The sequence below is a fragment of the Diceros bicornis genome, chromosome 1, assembly GCF_020826845.1.
Source record: "Diceros bicornis minor isolate mBicDic1 chromosome 1, mDicBic1.mat.cur, whole genome shotgun sequence".
Taxonomy (NCBI): Eukaryota; Metazoa; Chordata; class Mammalia; order Perissodactyla; family Rhinocerotidae; genus Diceros; species Diceros bicornis.
In genome coordinates this window covers 49,430,042-49,447,520 of record NC_080740.1, presented here as the reverse complement: position 1 = coordinate 49,447,520, position 17,479 = coordinate 49,430,042, and the positions used below count along the sequence as shown (strand labels likewise).

General features: G+C 36.3%; 1 protein-coding gene across 1 annotated transcript in view; it reads right to left on the bottom strand.

The window, feature by feature from the left end:
* The window catches only part of ADAMTS19 (ADAM metallopeptidase with thrombospondin type 1 motif 19), a 228,082-nt gene that overhangs the window by 22,459 nt on the left and 188,144 nt on the right, over window positions 1–17,479 (bottom strand). Inside the window, exons 19-21 of the mRNA XM_058539839.1 lie at window positions 8,318–8,453; window positions 3,110–3,314; window positions 993–1,145 (exon numbers count right to left, since the gene is read on the bottom strand). Of these exons, the coding sequence (XP_058395822.1) occupies window positions 993–1,145; window positions 3,110–3,314; window positions 8,318–8,453 (494 nt within the window). The remainder of the gene's footprint in view (window positions 1–992; window positions 1,146–3,109; window positions 3,315–8,317; window positions 8,454–17,479) is intronic.

The window sequence follows — 17,479 nt, the reverse complement described above, 5'->3', positions numbered from 1 at the left end:
TGTGGAAAGAAGAGTATAGTTCACTGAGAGAACTCAGATGTGATGTTAATATGCAAACTTTTTTTTAGAGAGGAAAGGCATAAACAATTGCAAGAAAATAGATTTTAAATGTCATGGATTTCTTTTGGGGCAAGACTGGGCAAGCTGGGTAACCACAGTACGTTAAACAATGAAAAGATTTCTTCCAGAATGTCCCTTAGGGTTATTTACGAATAGCCACCACACTCCCGACCATGCCCCAGCAGCCACCACCTCTTTTTCCTTTATAAAATAAAAGGGAAGGAGAGAGGATTTATTATGTCTCTTTTAACCCCTAGAGTTTTATGACCGCATGATAAAAAGGTATAAAATATCACAGCTGAATGTGGCAAGGCAAGGCGCAGGGGATCATTTGATTAATACTTACATTTCTGAAAACTAGTATTTGAGAGCTGTTTTCATCCAGATATGATCAGAATTTTATCTTAAAACATGGGATTTATTAATACTTTGTAGAGTAAATATGTGAGCTATTTTCTACAGCTTATTCACATATGAGGCTCTATTTTACTCATAAATTTTAAGTATTACTATTATCATGAAATTAAACTTACCGTTCACATGCCAAATGAATTATGTTCACTTGATTTGACCAAAGGACTGCAAGAATTCTGTTCCTTTCCATTTCTTCTATACACAACCCCAAATATTGGTGGGAAAAAGAATGCCTTTTACATAGCAAGATGGGAATTCCCTTTGTTTGGTTCTGTCCCTACCTTCCTTAATTATATTTTGAATGTACTTATCTGATAGTATTCTATTTACTAGATAAGTTTTATGCAAAAATATTGTCACCAAGAACTATATCAACAAAAACTAGCAACAAAACAACAATAATAGATCGTATTTTTTGAGAGCTTCCTCTGTATCAAAAATGGTGTTAAGTGCTTTATACATTTTATCTTACATAATCTTTAAAACCTAATACTGAGAATGTACAGAATGATTCTCACCTTAGACCAGTCGCCCATTCGCCACACATAGCATTTCGAGTAATCCTCACAGTCCTCAGCCTCCCTGGGTCTGGTGGAGAGGACACATTTTTTTCTAGGGTTAGTACACCTCACGGTCCGATGACGTACGCCTTTACCACACTTGACGGAACACTGGAAGATAACATCAGAGAGTTTGGATAAAGTCAGTGATTAGGACATATAGACTAACAATTAAATTATGTTAAGTATTGGTTCTAATCACCTCTTATAAACCTATCACCCATATAAAGGCTAAGTAAAAAAATAATGGATAAGGATAAGGAGAACCCAGGCTATGCCCCAGTATCAGAGGCCAGATGGAGCTCAGGGCACAGTGCTGGAGGTGAATGGGTTTCAGGAACCCAGGACCATTATTACAGAGACTAATATAACAAAGGATTGTTTATGAAAGACAAATAATGTACAACTATCAAAATGTAAAATACTAAACGATTGACATTGAATTTCTTTACATAATTATATGTAAAAATAACTCACCAATGTCACTGGTGAAAAATTACAATATCTTAGAGAATTTCATTTCTCACAAACTTTTCTTAAAGATAGAACAGAGAAAAATCTTAGCAAAAACAAAACAATTTCTTTCTTTCTTTTTTTTTTTTTTTGTGAGGAGGACTAGCCCTGAGCTAACATCTGATGCCAATCCTCTCCTTTCTTCTTGAGGAAGACTGGCCCTGGGCTAACATCCATGCTCATCTTCCTCTACTTTATATGGGACGCCGCCACAGCATGGCTTACCAAGCGGTGCGTTGGTGTGCACCCGGGATCTGAACCTGTGAACCCTGGGCCACTGAAGCAGAGCACGCATATGTAACTGCTTGCGCCACCCGGCCCGCCCCAAAACGATTTCTTTACATAATTATACATACTTAAAAATCATCATTCTAAATGATTGTATGGATTGAGAATATAATCCGACTCAAAAATAGTTTAGTTCATTTCATAAATAATTGATGTTTGATTGATGGTGGTGATATAACAGGTAGGAAGCAGATATGTATATTCCACCAATCTTTTCCAGGTGCAACTTACCCTCTCATTTACATTTATGTTCCATATTATGGAATAGGTATGAAGCTTCCCAGTTTTACAAAGGTACATATCACTGATTATCTGGACACAGGGACCAAAACAGCATTGGGCAGGAGAGGGGAGAAGGAGAAAGGGATGAGAGAGATGAGAAAACTTGAAAATCCAATTTATATTTGTGTCCGATAAAAAGTCCAAAGAAAGAGTTGAAGGTATACATTTAGCAATGATGTAGTATAGGAGTAATGCATATTCCAACAGTTGTGTTCCTAAAAATTTGAGCATGAAACTAATGATATTTTAAATATAATAAGTTTTGCACACATGAGTAATTGTCTTATAATTTATGGCTTGTGTTTTAATATGTTGAGTTTTAAAGTTGACTACATGATTTGGCATTTTAGTATTCACATTTTTATTTTTTATTTTTATTTTTTGGTGATGAAGATTGGCCCTGAGGTAACATTTGTTGCCAGTCTTCCTCTGTAGTGCGTTAAGTTGGACAGCACTGGGTTCGAATCCCAGCTCTACCACTTAGGTAGGACTTGGGGTAAACTCATTTCTCTGAGCTATATTATAAAATGGTGAAACTGTTAACTTTCTTGCATTGGTGATTAAAATAAACAATATAATAAATATGAAGTAAAAATAGAGTTCTTGCTCACAGGAAACGACTGTTAAATGTTAATATCCTTCTCCTTTCTCTTTTAAGTGTTCAGAGATATTTGAGTCAAATGTGTATTTTAATATGTGCCCACTAAAGAGTATACTGATGGTATATAAATGAAAAAGCAGGGTTCTAAAAAATATATAAAATATACTCTTGATTATGTTACAATATTTACAGAATAAAGAGTAAATACCCGTTTTTTTCTATTTTCAAAATTATTCATAATGAGCATATTCAATTTATCATCAGAGAAATCAACAGATGGAAGTGAAAGGGCCGTGCATAGAGATTCTGAACAGGATTCAACATGACCTTATACAAGCGAAGAGTCAGAGAAAACGGAGGAAATGGAAAAGAACTGGGGCATGTACTGCACCTCAGACCACACTCCTGCCTCCCACACGGTCATGCAGTCCTGGCCCTCGCAGCGCTGGGCAGAGGCAGGCTCTGGCCCAGAGCAGTCCCTCTCTCGGGCTCTAATCAGAGTTCCATTGCTCAGTTGTTGTGTACAGGCCACTTGTCTGCTCTGCATCCCTTTTCCACAAGTTCGTGAACAAGGTGTCCATTCTGTCATCATCCACCTAGAAGTAAAGCAAGAGTCACTGGAACAAGTTAAAAGATATCTACCTACTATATATTTTGACATGTCTAGAGTTAACAGAACACAGTAACTTGACGCCTTTTTTTTTTGACTAACATTACAGTTTTCTCTAAGACACTCATGGTTTCTATTGTTTTGAATTCTCCAAATTTCTTATCTCAGAAAGAAATTGCTCTTATTAGAATCTCTAAGTATATATTAGATTCTGTAGAAATCATACCGCATGCTTTGCCTGTTGCAGCTCATCATTTTGCCATATTGAGATACCTAATAAGTGAAAAATCGCTAATAAACATGAGTTATTCCTATTCTTTGTGTTTTAAATCGTTATGATAACTCCATTGTTAGGTACTTCAACTATCATGGCCATTGACAGAAAGGGAAACCAAGGCAAGGAAAGGTTCAAAAACTTACCAAAGGTCACAAAGTTGTGGATTGAAATTGAACTGAGGCTGGAGACTACCTCATGATGAGACATGGTACCTTGCAGGTACCAGCAAGGTAACAGAAGCCTGTCATTGAGAATGCTCTCTTCCCTGGAGGAAGCAATCACTAATGCATTCTGCCTATCACTTGCAACAAGATTTCTGAGTCTGGGACATACCCTTCAGATAGAGCTACATACAATTCTTTAGGCTGGCCACTGTCTAGTTGTAATGTGATCATAGACATTGGAGTGACAGGCTCACAGGGCTAAACGTAAAGTGACCTCATTCTAGAGATCCTCTGGACTCCAATATTATTTTTGGATATCACTAATTCAGTGATTCGGCCAATACATACTATATATTTTAATACCTAGATAGAGATTCTTTTCCCAAAAAATCATCAGGGCAGTGATGTGTATCTGTCATTTCCATTTCTAACGAATTGGGATCTACCCTAAGGACCACTAATTTAAACACCTCCTCAAATTTATTTCAGGAAGGAACCAAGGCCTATGCCAGAAAAGTGATTCATGAAATTTGGTATTTGTATGATTCCTGTCAATAAAACCTGATCTGCATTTCCTCATTATTTGGACAACCTTATAGGGGGATCTAAATCCTCCACGAAACTACCTGCACAATCCTATTTCAGCACAGTGCAGAGCAGTCAGAAGCCCTGAGCTTAATTCTGGGTTCTTTACTAGCTGTGCACATTCTCGTAACAATACTTAACAGCTGTTAAGTTTCCATTTTCTCATTTGTGAAAGTGTTTATTATACTCTCAGACCTACAATAGACACTCAGTATATAGTACACACTATATATGTTACAATATATTTATAAATGATTTAGACTTATTCATGTATTTCTCTAGCTTAATCTCTCATTTGTTTAGAAAATAAACCATATGCTCAGCTTGTTCCCCAAACACTTTCTATTTTCACCTCATGGCATTTGTTTATGGAACGTCCGCTGTCTAGATCCTTGCCAGCCAGCTCCAAGTCCCTCCCTCCTAGAAGGGCTTCTCCACACAACCACAGGGATTGTGTTCTCCTCTGCCCTCTGTCACCTGGCTGTGGCACCCACACAACACTTATTAGATATTCCCTAGGGAATCAGAAGGGCTCACAGGCTACCTACAGACTTTTACCTTCTTTTCCTTAGCATATAATCTCTTCAAAGGCAGAGATCAATGCCTTATTCTTCTTTGCACCCATAACACTTTTCACGCAATAGTCTTTCATTAAACATTTCTTGAAATGGAATTAGTTTCTCTCTATAGTTTACAGAAATAACCTCAATTCTTCCAAATTAACTTAAGCCCAAATGTTCTTGGCAATGATCCAAGTTTAAGTCACATTATCATGCAACCCAATTTTCTCATCTGTACAGTCTGTACAATGGTTTAATTCTAAATGATTCTATGCTTCTACTTCTGAAAAAGAAAAAAAAAAAATCATGATAACATTTGTACTCCAGTATTGCCTCTAACAAAGTTCTTGTCTGCTGGTCTATGAAGTATGACGTGGACCAACCATTTTGCTTTGGAGTCCCCTAGTGGCTTTTCCCTAAAGTGAATATTTATCTTCTAAATTTATTTTAGTTTCTGCTTCATCTTTCTGCACAAGGATACCCAGGCTATAAGCACAATTTAAACCCATCTACGTACCTTTCCCCTCAACTATGGAACCCAGAAGACACTACCGAAAAGAGAAATCTTTGCAATTTCATGGAATCTCATGTTTTTTAAATAAAATAAATTTTAGCTATCCTTAGTGTAATGATAAAAATTACTTTTTCCATTCCTTGTGAAAACTGCTCAAAAATAAGAACTAAAATTTACAATGTATTCTAATGAGAGAAAACATTTTGTATTTTAGAATTCATCTAATTTGAAATTATCGCATTTCCTTATCGTTAAGATTCCTTCCTATAAGGCTGTTTACTAGGACGTTAATATATTTCATATCTGCCTCGCAGGGCTCCATCAAGCTGTTTGGTGACTTTTTCAATAAATGTGAATGGAAATTAGAATGTTTCTTACTAGGGCAGGGGAAAAGAAGAGGCAGGAGAAATGAAGGTTGTGCTACGCCAGTAGGTCTTGGAAAGTTTTCCTGTGATGACCCCTAATAATTGCCCATGTCATTTCTTACTTTCCAATATTTTGGTTAACCTCACTGACATCGTTTCTTGGTGGTTCAAAATATACGGCCTCCTTTTCCAAGGGAAGGAAGATAATAATCTCTAACAAAAAGACTTACGGTCTCCAGCTGCAAAAATTTCTCACTCAGAAATGTACTGACCTTTTAAATTTTTAAAACTATTCATTTTACCAAGTCATTATAGAGGCATTTTTCCCCAAGATAGCTGAGGTCAGTGAATGAACAATAACTCGTGTGTGTTGTACACTCTGATCTTCCACAGACCAAGTTAGGAAGTGACAAATATGCTCTAGTCCTCAAATCCAGCTCATTCAAGATTCCTGATGTATCAGGAAAAGCCACTGCTCTTTCATCCAAACGGAAAAGTTATATGGTACGTAAAACAAATGGTGTTTTGAAATATTTTAATAAATTATTTAACACAAGATAAATTAGCAAGCATAGCATTTTAATATATATTAAAAGAGATTAAGAAAAAGATAATTCTTAGGAATAGTAGTAACAAAAAGGATCCAGGTTTTTTAGCTAACAGAGTAAAGGCCGAAAACTCTGCTTCTATATCTGCCTAGCACTGAATGGAAAGGACCCAGGGACCTGACTGTAGGTAACAATAACTCCCTAGGTCACCCTTCCTGTTGATTACTACATTGCCTCATAAAAAAGCCGAATTAGTTCATCTACTTATGGAGTTAGCCTGAAAAGCATATAGCCAGGCAAATGCAATGGGTATAACATTATTGAAAATATATTCATGTACTTTTATCTTTTGCATATTCTTTCACATATCATTCTTCTGTCCTATTCTTTAGAAGCACATGTTTGCCTGGTTGGGGGACTAGGGGATAGGATTGTTAGAGCAGGAACGCAAAGGGAAAGTTGATAATTAGCTTTTGATACCTTAAATACATTGAATCTACAGAAAAGCAAGTCTTGAAATTTCAGCTTTGTAGAGGAAGAAAGGATTTTCCAAATTCTTTTAAGCTCTCATTAACATAGCATGAGCCAGATCTGGAGAGTTTAATAATTGAGTTTTGCAATAAGCCAGAAATAGAGGGAACTCAGGATGCAGTGCTACATCAGAAAGGGGGAAGGCCGGGGGAATAGGGAAACCAGAACTGAGCATTAGCCTGGATGACACTAATTCCCAAAGAGATTACTTAAGATAGAAAAGCCTAAATAAAGCTAATTGGCAAGTTTTGCTCCTCCTCCCCCTTTAACCGCCACCCCCCATACTTATTCATGTGGTGCAGGGTCATGAAAAAGATTCTATTAGTTATAGACTGCTAGAAAGCTACAAATTCTTTGCATATGTGAGTTGTAGGATGTGTAAACTCCCCATGACTCCCCTCCAGAAGCTATTGAGAGAGGAGTTCAATCCTCTGTTTGGCTCCCCAAGAACTCATAGCCACACCCTTAACTTATTGAGCCTCAACAAATCCCTGAGTGGCGGGATAGAATAAATGTCCCTGTCCCCAAATTCTAGAGGAATCAATCCAGCCTCACATTCTTTTTATCATTCCATCCCTAAAGGTTTTAGGACTTTGGACACTGGGGCTCAGTCCCACTCAAGCCCAACACTAATTTTTATATGAAAGTGCATGGATTTTCAGGAGCCCTAGGATGGGACCCATTCCAAATAGCCTTGCTGCTAGCTCACTCCAAAATTATACTCAGGTTGTACTTATTCGTTTCTGCCATTACTAAGGCATAGCCTTCTTTCTATGCTACTTTCAGCTGCTTGGCATTGCTGTCTTGTCCCCTACTTATGAGTTTCTTACCCATTTTGTTGCCTAATACTCATTGGGGAAGTCACAGGTGACCAAAACAACTGACTGTCCAGTAACTAGGACCCAAGTCAGGAATCTGGTGATCAGAGATCAGGAATCGGGCAGTTTGCATTGAGAACTCTGGGCGAGGATGTGAGAATCTCTAGCCTGGAGGCCACACTGCCCCCATGGTTGTGTAGGGGACTGGGTCCTGGCCATTCCTGCTTTGGCTTGTATCACCCTTGGCAAGTTCTAACACACCATTTCAGACAATTAAGGAATGAACAGCTAAATTCACTCCAATCACCAGATTTTCGAAGAAGTAATCAAGAAGTTACCAAATAATTTTCTTGACTCCTCCCTCCAAAGCAGTTAGTGGTTGTTTTCACACCATGGAGCACACGGTTCAAGTCCAGGTAAATCCTAACCTTGCTGCTCCAATACTCTTTCCAACAAGCTGATTATATTTCCTGCTTAGACCTTGCTTATTTAAAACCATCCATTTTGGTACATATTCCTTTGCATTGTTTTTAAGAAAATGTGACTTTGTTAATATTTTTAGTGTGTTTTAAAGACCAGCAATTTAATGGACAAACAGAACCTTAACAATTAGTGGGATACGGTTACCTTGTTTGGCATGGTTGCTCATTGCATTTGCGAATCTGTGGCTCTGGCTTGGTTAAGTATTTGCATTTCTTGCTGTCCACAATGCTGATATTTTTGTTCATGATTTTTGTGCAAGACACTATTGTCTTCCTTTCTCCTGAAAAGAGCAAATAAACATATAAAGAAATGTTATTATAGGCCTTTATAAAATGGATTTAGGAGGTGTGCATAGGGTTGTTGTAATTTTCATAGATATTTTAAGCAAATTTTAGGTTAGATCAATAAAGATGATATTTATAATTTACACAACAAAATGTATATCACTAGGCTTAAGGAAAATGAACAGTAATTTTTTCCTCCTTAGAAATTAAACGGCAAACTTTAAATTACAAAGGGATTGTGGCAGCATAAATCCACAAGATATTAGTTACCAATCCATGCCATATTTTAGCATTAGGTGGTGAAAAGCTGTATTTGCATAAAACCTATACTCCTTCCTGAAAGCACATAAACAAGCATATAAACATGCATGCACATTTTATCATTTGGCTGTAAATCATCAGTGCTCTGTGGTAAGTTATAGGAAGCAAGCTTATTTTGAGTATAACTCAGAACTTTTTTCTTATTGCCTAAAGACCCGAAGAATTCTAGAAATCCTCATTCCTTAATAATTGTCATGTTCTCTAAGAAAAGCCATGAGACTCTTACCATTTTTCAAAAGATTTCAGAAAAATGGCTTTTCTACTTTCTCTGGTATGATGAAGTCTGATTACAGGAGGTAAAAATGACCATTTGTATGCTGTATTCATTTGAATAGAGCCCTCTAAGTACACTAACTTGACAATACTTTTATTATATCATCTTACAGTTAAAAAGTCAACTAAATATGTACTAATTATGTTTTGCTACAAAAGTCTAAATATCCATATAAGATTTAATAACCTAACTTAACTCATTGTTTGACATTATAAAATAATTAAATCAACCAACAATTTTAAAGCCAGATGGGTCATGAAGGATTAAGAAAAAAAATCACAAGTCTTCTGAGTATCTGTTGAAAGGCCTATTAGTTAGGGTCCTATGACTGTCATGCAATGATAATTAAGGAGCTCAGAGTGTTCATGCTAGTCATGCCAAATAGGACAGCTTGGGCTGGTGGCAGAGAGGTCACTCTGTCATTTAATTAACAGAGAGAGGATGCTGGCATCAAGAAAGGAGAAAAGAAGGGATGCAGAGAGAAAAAGAGAGCTACTTTGAGTAATTTTTAGGTATCTTCTACTTTGACTTGAATGTGGAATAGGGAGAGACAACAGTGTGGCCAAGTAGAAGGCAAAAGAACAGGTATAGGTTCAGAATCTTCCTTGATTTCCCTCTGAACAACACTGAGCCTAGTCCCACAACAATTTGTAGTATACAAAAATCATGACTACTTCTGTATACATATGTGGATTAACTAACAATTATACCTGTGGTTATTGCATATCATGTTACTGAAACCATTTAGATCTTCAGTTCTATTTTCTAGCACAAGCAGCACAATGTTGGCCAAATTATTCCCTTTCTGGAGAATCCCAAGGTTCCAGTGAAATGCAATTTATTCTATGGGAGCTCAATACACACAACAGAGTGCCAGGCAGGCAAAAGGCCTTCCTCTTGAGTGAGAGAAGGCATGCCTCCAACTAGGACCCTATGGCACTCTATAAAGTGTGCACCAGTGGGCCAACAATGGGGAGGGCCTTGAGATGGACATCCAACCACAGATTAGTAAAAGATGGCCCTCAAGGCATACAGATTAGGAAAAAGTAATGCCCTCTAGGCAGCTGAATTAGAAAACAATGTTCCTTTCACCACACAGAAGTTGCCCTACGACAGGGTACATGGTTTGGCAAATGTCGCAGGGGCTGAATTGCAGTCCCCAGGACAAGAACTTTATGCAGTGTACCAGCTGCCTAACTGAATGCAACAGCTATGCCTCAGAGGTCTTCTAGCCTGACCTGTACAGCTCACGCAGTCAGGCAAACTGATGTTAACTTGTAGAGAAAAGGCAACCTTTCATGCCCTGGGTAAATGCTTATGGGCTGTCCAGGCCATTCTTTGGTAGGTCAAGAAGGGTGGGGTGTGGCCTTAGGCTTAGTCATCGTAGTGTTCAATACTTACCAACTTCAATTTTCAAATAAACTACTAGAGAAGCAGAAATGACTTAAGATGTTCATTTTTTTTTACAGAGAAAACTGGCCTCACAAGATAGGAGTTACCCAAATGTAAGAATTTGGAACAGAGTTTTGGTCAACTTCCTCCTAGTTCCCTATGACTCAAGGTGCTCATTTATAACCTGAGGCATATATTAAATAGATATTATGCAAATTTTTAATAACGCTAGCATGTTATTTCTACATTACGACGATGCCTACGTAAAAGTAGGATTCAACTAAATGTTACTTTTATGAAATATAAATGTTAGTTTTAAAATCTAACTTAAAGCCTTCACAGTCATAAGACACTCTTTTACAGAATAGATGTAGTTGCCTAAACTAATTTAAATAATGGCTTTTTGCCAAGTACAACACAAAAAGATGACAAACAGACATTATCCAGAAAGCTTTTGTTGAACATATATGTAGTCATGGAACAAACAACTCAAGGCTAATTATACTGCATTTTTTCCTTTCTTCAGAAAATATCTAACTTTAGTTATATTAGCTCAGAGCTAACATATTGAGCTATTGAAAAAAATCTTTCAAGGATAAGTTTTGATATATCAAAAGAGATATGGATATTGGCATCATTTCAAGGAGCACCTTAGTGGTGCTCTAAGAAAGCATGGAGGTGTGTGAGTATGAATTGGGACACTTCCATCTACATTGTAGCAAGGAAGCTCACATCATAAATCTTTTGACAGATAGGATAAACTTAGTGCCACCTTTTTTTATTTCATTGAACAAAAACAATAGAATTGGGGGAAAAAAAAATCTATTGCTCAGCTACAGACACATTATGCCTATGAAAATACAACTAAGATCTTAAAGCCATATGGAAATGTTATTGTTTAATTTTTTTCTTTTATATATTTTTATGTCCTAGCCAACACAGGAAATTTCCATTCTAGCATCTAATAGCAGTATTTACAATGCATCCAATACCGTGGAACCTAGGGACGAACAGAAAGTGATGAAGTGACTGGCCTTCTGCCTGAACCATGAGTAGCTGCAAGCTGTTGACAGTGTATTACTTGTTTTATGGCAATTAACTTCACCTCTGGGTCATTCCCATTAAATCAGTATTGGGGAAATCTGTTTCAATGTTTTAAACACAATTATGAATAAAATAAAATAACCATTATGCTCATTACTAAATTTGGGCAAAATCTGAAAATGAAAGGTAATTTTTATTTACTGACTCTTCCTTTGTTCTCTGAAGACATTTAACAAAGACTAGATATTATATTGTGTGCCTTCTTTTCCAGTCTCAGAGATAAGCCAATATTTTTTTCTATGCTCTGTATTTAACCCATGAAATGGATATGTTTAATAAAGCTATATTCTATTTAGGTATACATTTCTAGAACTTGCATCATAAATGTGGAAACACATTCTTGGGAGTGGGTTCAATGTTTTGAAATTTTCTATATATTACTGGACATTCCAAACTTTTTAATAGAATTGTGGAAGTCTATAATACAGAGACTATATATATTCATTTGTCTTTATAATATTCTTTTAAATAATTTATTTATTCATTTTCAATTTAACTAATAATGGTCAGCAAGAAAGTGAACCAAAAATAAATATACTTTATTGAGGATGAAGGACTTTTCTCCGAGCACTTCTTAGAGATACGTAAAATGCTGGTTATTTTCTAAGCATACATTTTTCAACTTGAGCAACTTCCAAAAATCATGTCATGCCATTTACTTCTTAGCTATTCTTTTTACATTTCTTTGAAATATTTTTCCCTCAGGGTTTGGGCTTAATATTAAAATGACTATTTAGTTTTTTATTTTAATGAAAGAATTTTTATTTCGTATTATTCATAACATCCAATATATAATCCAAACTGATCTTGTCATTTCCATGCACACAAATATTTTAATGGGATCCCGTAACTTTCAAGTTAAATTTAACTTGAATGCTAGCATAACACTCAGGGATCTTCATGAACTAACTTCTTTCTACTTTCCTGGGCAAATCAGTTCCCACTCCTTGATCCCATATTTTGCACCCTAGTAATAAACATTCTTACTAATACCAGTGCCTTTGCACCTATGCGTATCCCTGGAAGGCTTTCTACATCTCCCCATATAACTCTGTATAGTGATTTTACTATTATCTGACCCCTAGTAGATGGACAGTGAACTCTCTAAAAGTAGAAAGCACTCATCTTTGGACCACCCAGTAATAGTGAGTGCACACTCAGTACTGGTAAAGGAATCAATAAGTGAAATATAAGCATGTAATTCAAGCCCAAAGTGCCTTCTCTATTAAGAGGTTCATCTCAACACTGTGTTTCCTAAAATGGTGATAAATCACCTGCAAATGACTAATTGGAATAGTTATCTATGGCAAATCCACTTAATGGATTATCATTTAGATATTAAAATTCAAGTTTATAAAGAGTTTACATTAATATAAAAATGTTCCTATTAATTTAAGTAAAGAGAGTAGAATACACAATTGTACTAAATATTATTGAAATAAAATAATGCAGACAAAAAATATATTTTAGCATTTTCTTTGGCTAATAACATTTATTTCGGTACACGCAAAGTGCCTTTAAAATGGAAAAACGGAAACAAACCAAACCCTGAAAAAGATACAGGCATTTGTATATAGAGATGTTTCCTCAACTTGGACCAAAAGTCTCGGATGCCTCCTGAGAATCTGGTCGTGGACAAGGACAGTCCTGTCCAGACGCTAACAGCATGAGAGTCGTAAGCTAGCAGGATTTGGACTGATGCAAAGAATGTGGAATGTTGGCTTATTTTTTTCCCCTTCAATTTGTATCTATTTAGATTTCCTAAACCAAGTTTAAATTGTCATTTATTTCAAAAGAGGTTATTGAATTTTGAGCTCCTCATTCTAGGTTTTATACCATTAATTCATTCACTAGATCAAAATAAATCCTAGAGCAATGCAGTTGTTCTCTGCAGTATGTGGAATGCTGATTTCACGTACAACCCTCAGATATTCTGGAATGATACATCTCTAATGCCTCTGAAGACCTAGATCACTTAAAACAGGTCTTGTATGTCAAAAAGAACATTATCCACTGACCCACACTTCTCAGGTGCCAAAATAAATTTAAAACATTCCTTCAAAGAATTTTTATATATTTTAGAACACCAATGCAAAGGAAACGTTTATTTCACAAATATATTTTAAGCTGTTTGAAAATAAAAGGACTAATTTCAATGGCTAATGCAAATACAAAGTGATATATCAACTCAAATCTTTCTAGAACTATCATTAGAATTTGAAAAGACAGTGATGAGAAGTGTACATATGTTAAACTGTTGGAAAAATTTACTTGAGATCACCAGCATCCGTTAGCCATTTTAAAATAATATTCCTCCTTAAAGAAGGAATTTTTTTTATCTCAGGCTTTTCATATCTTGTAATTACCAGTATTAATAAGTTAATAGAAATGCATAATGAATTAACTTTAACTTCTGTTATCATTTTAAAACTTTGTTTGAGATACTGCTGTAAAAGATCATTATAATAAAAATTTAGCTACATGACACTAGGTATCTTGTTAAAAAATTTTTTCCCACATATTGCTGGCAATCTAACGTCTTACAATAGAATTCAAAAAATAACTTATGTGAAACATTGAAATTTTACACTGTTCTGCGATACTTTATTTGCTCTTGCTTAACATATTCCTGTGAAGTAGAATAGTGCTATTATTCCTCTTTGCTCTTGAAGATAAATTTTGCATGAATCTGTTTCCAATGTTCTGTGCTTTGAACTTATTCTCGTTTAATTCATGAATACGCTGAAAGATTACAAAGCTCTTTCTGGCTATAAAATTGAAAATACGAACTCAGAAATGATGCGATTCTTGAAATCCTGTCCATCCACTTTATTTATGAACTGCAAAAGAAAATAATATCCAAAAGCCCAGAAATATTTTGGCATTGAAATGAATATGCGCCCTATTAACATAGTCAGAGATAATTGAAAACTGTTGACTAAACACAATGGAACAGATTTGAGAGAGAAAACCTATTCAAGTGCAAATCATATAGAGGCTGTGTATAATTAGAAGGACTATTTTACAAAATAAACCATTTGAAATAAAAATAAGGACATATCTAAATTCTTATTTAACAGATTAAAATAAAATAGCCCTTTGAATCCAAAGAAAACTTACGTAATCTCTAAGGGACATGCTCTATTTTGTGGAAAGAAATGACCTTAAGCCCCATGAGCTGTTCTTGAAGGAAGTATATGATGAGGAGGAAAGAAGACTTGAATTCAGGAATCCTGGCTCTACTGGCAGTGAGCATGTGACCTTGGGAAGTTACTTAAAATCTCTATGCACTACAATTTTCTCATGTTAATAATTAAGAAGTTATGCTTAAGAATATCTAAAAGCCCTTCTGACTCTGAAACTAAAAGAATTTATAATGAAACTCTAATTCTTTAAGGTTTGGCTATTGGCAAAACACATCCTAGGTTGTAATTAATGTGATTTTGGGAAAGATTTTTAACCCTAAAAATTTGCTTGTTCAAACTGAAGACTGACAAGTTCTGTATGCTTACTTCTGATGCAGCTTTTATTAGACCACAATCAGAGAAGAAAGGAAAAAATTTGAGGATAATAAAATTCACCAGGCAAACATTTTCCTGCCTAGAGTTTCAAATGTAAACCGATTTTCATGACTGCCTTTTAGTGCTATAACAGGAATCATCAGCATTTTCATCACTCTACTTCCCCAGAGCCCATCATCAGATGGCAGCTGGTCATTCTAACCTGAGTTATATAAAGACAAAATTTAACCAGGCAGATTTCCATTTCAAATGTATTTGTTTTTGTTTGTATTTTTGTGTTTTTATTTGGATAGAGGATATGAAGCAGAACCTCGTAAGTGAAATGGGCCCTGGCATCAGTGAAGAAAGGGTGGAGCAGAGGAACAGGAATTCAGGTGTATATGGGAGCATCAGCCGGAGACAGGAGGGTAGAGAATCCCAAGTCACATGGCAATAATGGGGCCCCAGGAGAAATATGGCCAATGAAAATTTCATTGTGGCAAAGATGACTGATAAAATTTTTTAAATTGCGAGAGTGATCTGAAATCCTTTTGTTGTAATTATTCTATGTCCTCGGGAGCAAAGTCTGATCTGTATAATCTCCCCCTACCTCTGTCCCCCAACATTGCCTTTGCTCTGGCGAACCTGAGGGCCAGATGCTCCAGAAATCAGGCGAAAACCCCAGAGCTCTGAGCACCCTGACAAAAACTGCTTCTCCCCAGCCTCCGCACCTCTGGATGTTGCTGGCACCTTTTTGCTCTCTCCTGAGGACACTGTTTCTTGCTTTCCCTGCAGCCTCTGGCGGATTGGCCATTTTCCTGCTTGCGCCCCAGCACCTTTGGATTTAGAGGCAGTGTGGGTGTCCATGCTCTTCAAGTCACTACCAGACCATTCTCCTTTCCTTCTTCCTAAACCTCCAGCTTTGGATTAGACTATGCAGTGCACCACCCTTCTTGTTGTAGTCAAACGCCAACCCATGGGCCACTCCCTCTCTTTAAGATTTTAGCTCCCGGATGATTGTTATATTTTCTCACACTACTTCTGCCACAATTTTTGTCATTGAATTTGAATGATTTGATTTGAATGATTTGATTTGAATGATTTCAATGATTCTTCTAACACCGAGGCCTCTCACTTCCCAGCCCTCTTCTCTTCCCAGAGATCCTGCCTTTCACTTGACTTAAGCCATGAACTCCCCTGGTCTTGTTATTACTAATAACTGTTGACCCCTCCATAATCTCAGCTCTATTTTCTGTCACCATCTCCTGTATTTCCAGCCCTCTCCCTTTAACATTCTGAGTCTAAAAGTTCTTTAACCCCACTAGCCCCTATAATCCATCAATCCTACCACCTTTTCACTGTCTTTCAAGCCACTCATATCTTTATGTTTCTCCTTATACAACTAAACTCTATGATGAACCATTTTCAGCTCCTTACAAACAACCTTAGGTCAACCATGTTCTCCTTTTATTTTATTATACTTCCCTGGCAATTCCCAAACTCACTCAACAAGTGCATCTGCATGCTGTACATAGATGAAGGGTAACATACCATTATGTTGGTTGGTGTCAAACTAAATTCATGACCCTTAACTTCAAGTGTACCATCAGTGCTACTATATAATCAGAATACGTGTACCCATTTAATTCACTCTCTCATTCTCTTACGTGACCTCTTTTCCAAATTCTAATATCTGCTTTTTTCACCTTTGCTCTTAGCAAGGTGGCCTTTATTACTAAAATAGATGCAACTAGAAGAGTACCACCATAAGTTCCTGACACCTGCTCCGCAAATACTGTTCACAAATACTGTCTTCTCCTGTTACTGATGATGGGCTGTCCACATTTCTGTCTAAAGCCAACAACTCCGATCCATCCCATCTTGCCTACTCAAGGATGTCACTGCACCAATTTTTTGCTCTCTCCTCTGCATCACTAGTTTTCCATTCTATTCTAGAAATGTACATGGGCAATTAATCACGTGTAATTTTTCCTATTGAAAACAATAACAACAAACTCTCTAACTCATATTCCCCTCCAGCTACTGCCACATTTCTCTGCTTTCTTCTTTCAGCAATATTTCCTAAGTTACCTTGAATCCTTTTTCCAATTCATGACATTCCACTTTTTCTTGAATTCACTCCACTTAGTCTTTTGAGCGAAATATTTCATTAAAAGTAATTTTGACAGGGTCATCATTGACCTCTATGTTTCAAATATAATAAATACATTTTAAAATATAGTAAATATAATATAATATATTTAAATATAATAGTCAATTCTCAGTCCACATTATTTTTGACTTATTAGCAGCTTTTGATACAGCTGATCATTCTCTCCTCCTTGCCTTTCAGTTTCCAATCCTTTATGGAGTTTGGAATTTCAGATAAGGGGTTGTGGATCTGTCTTAATTGTCAATGGTTAATCAGAAA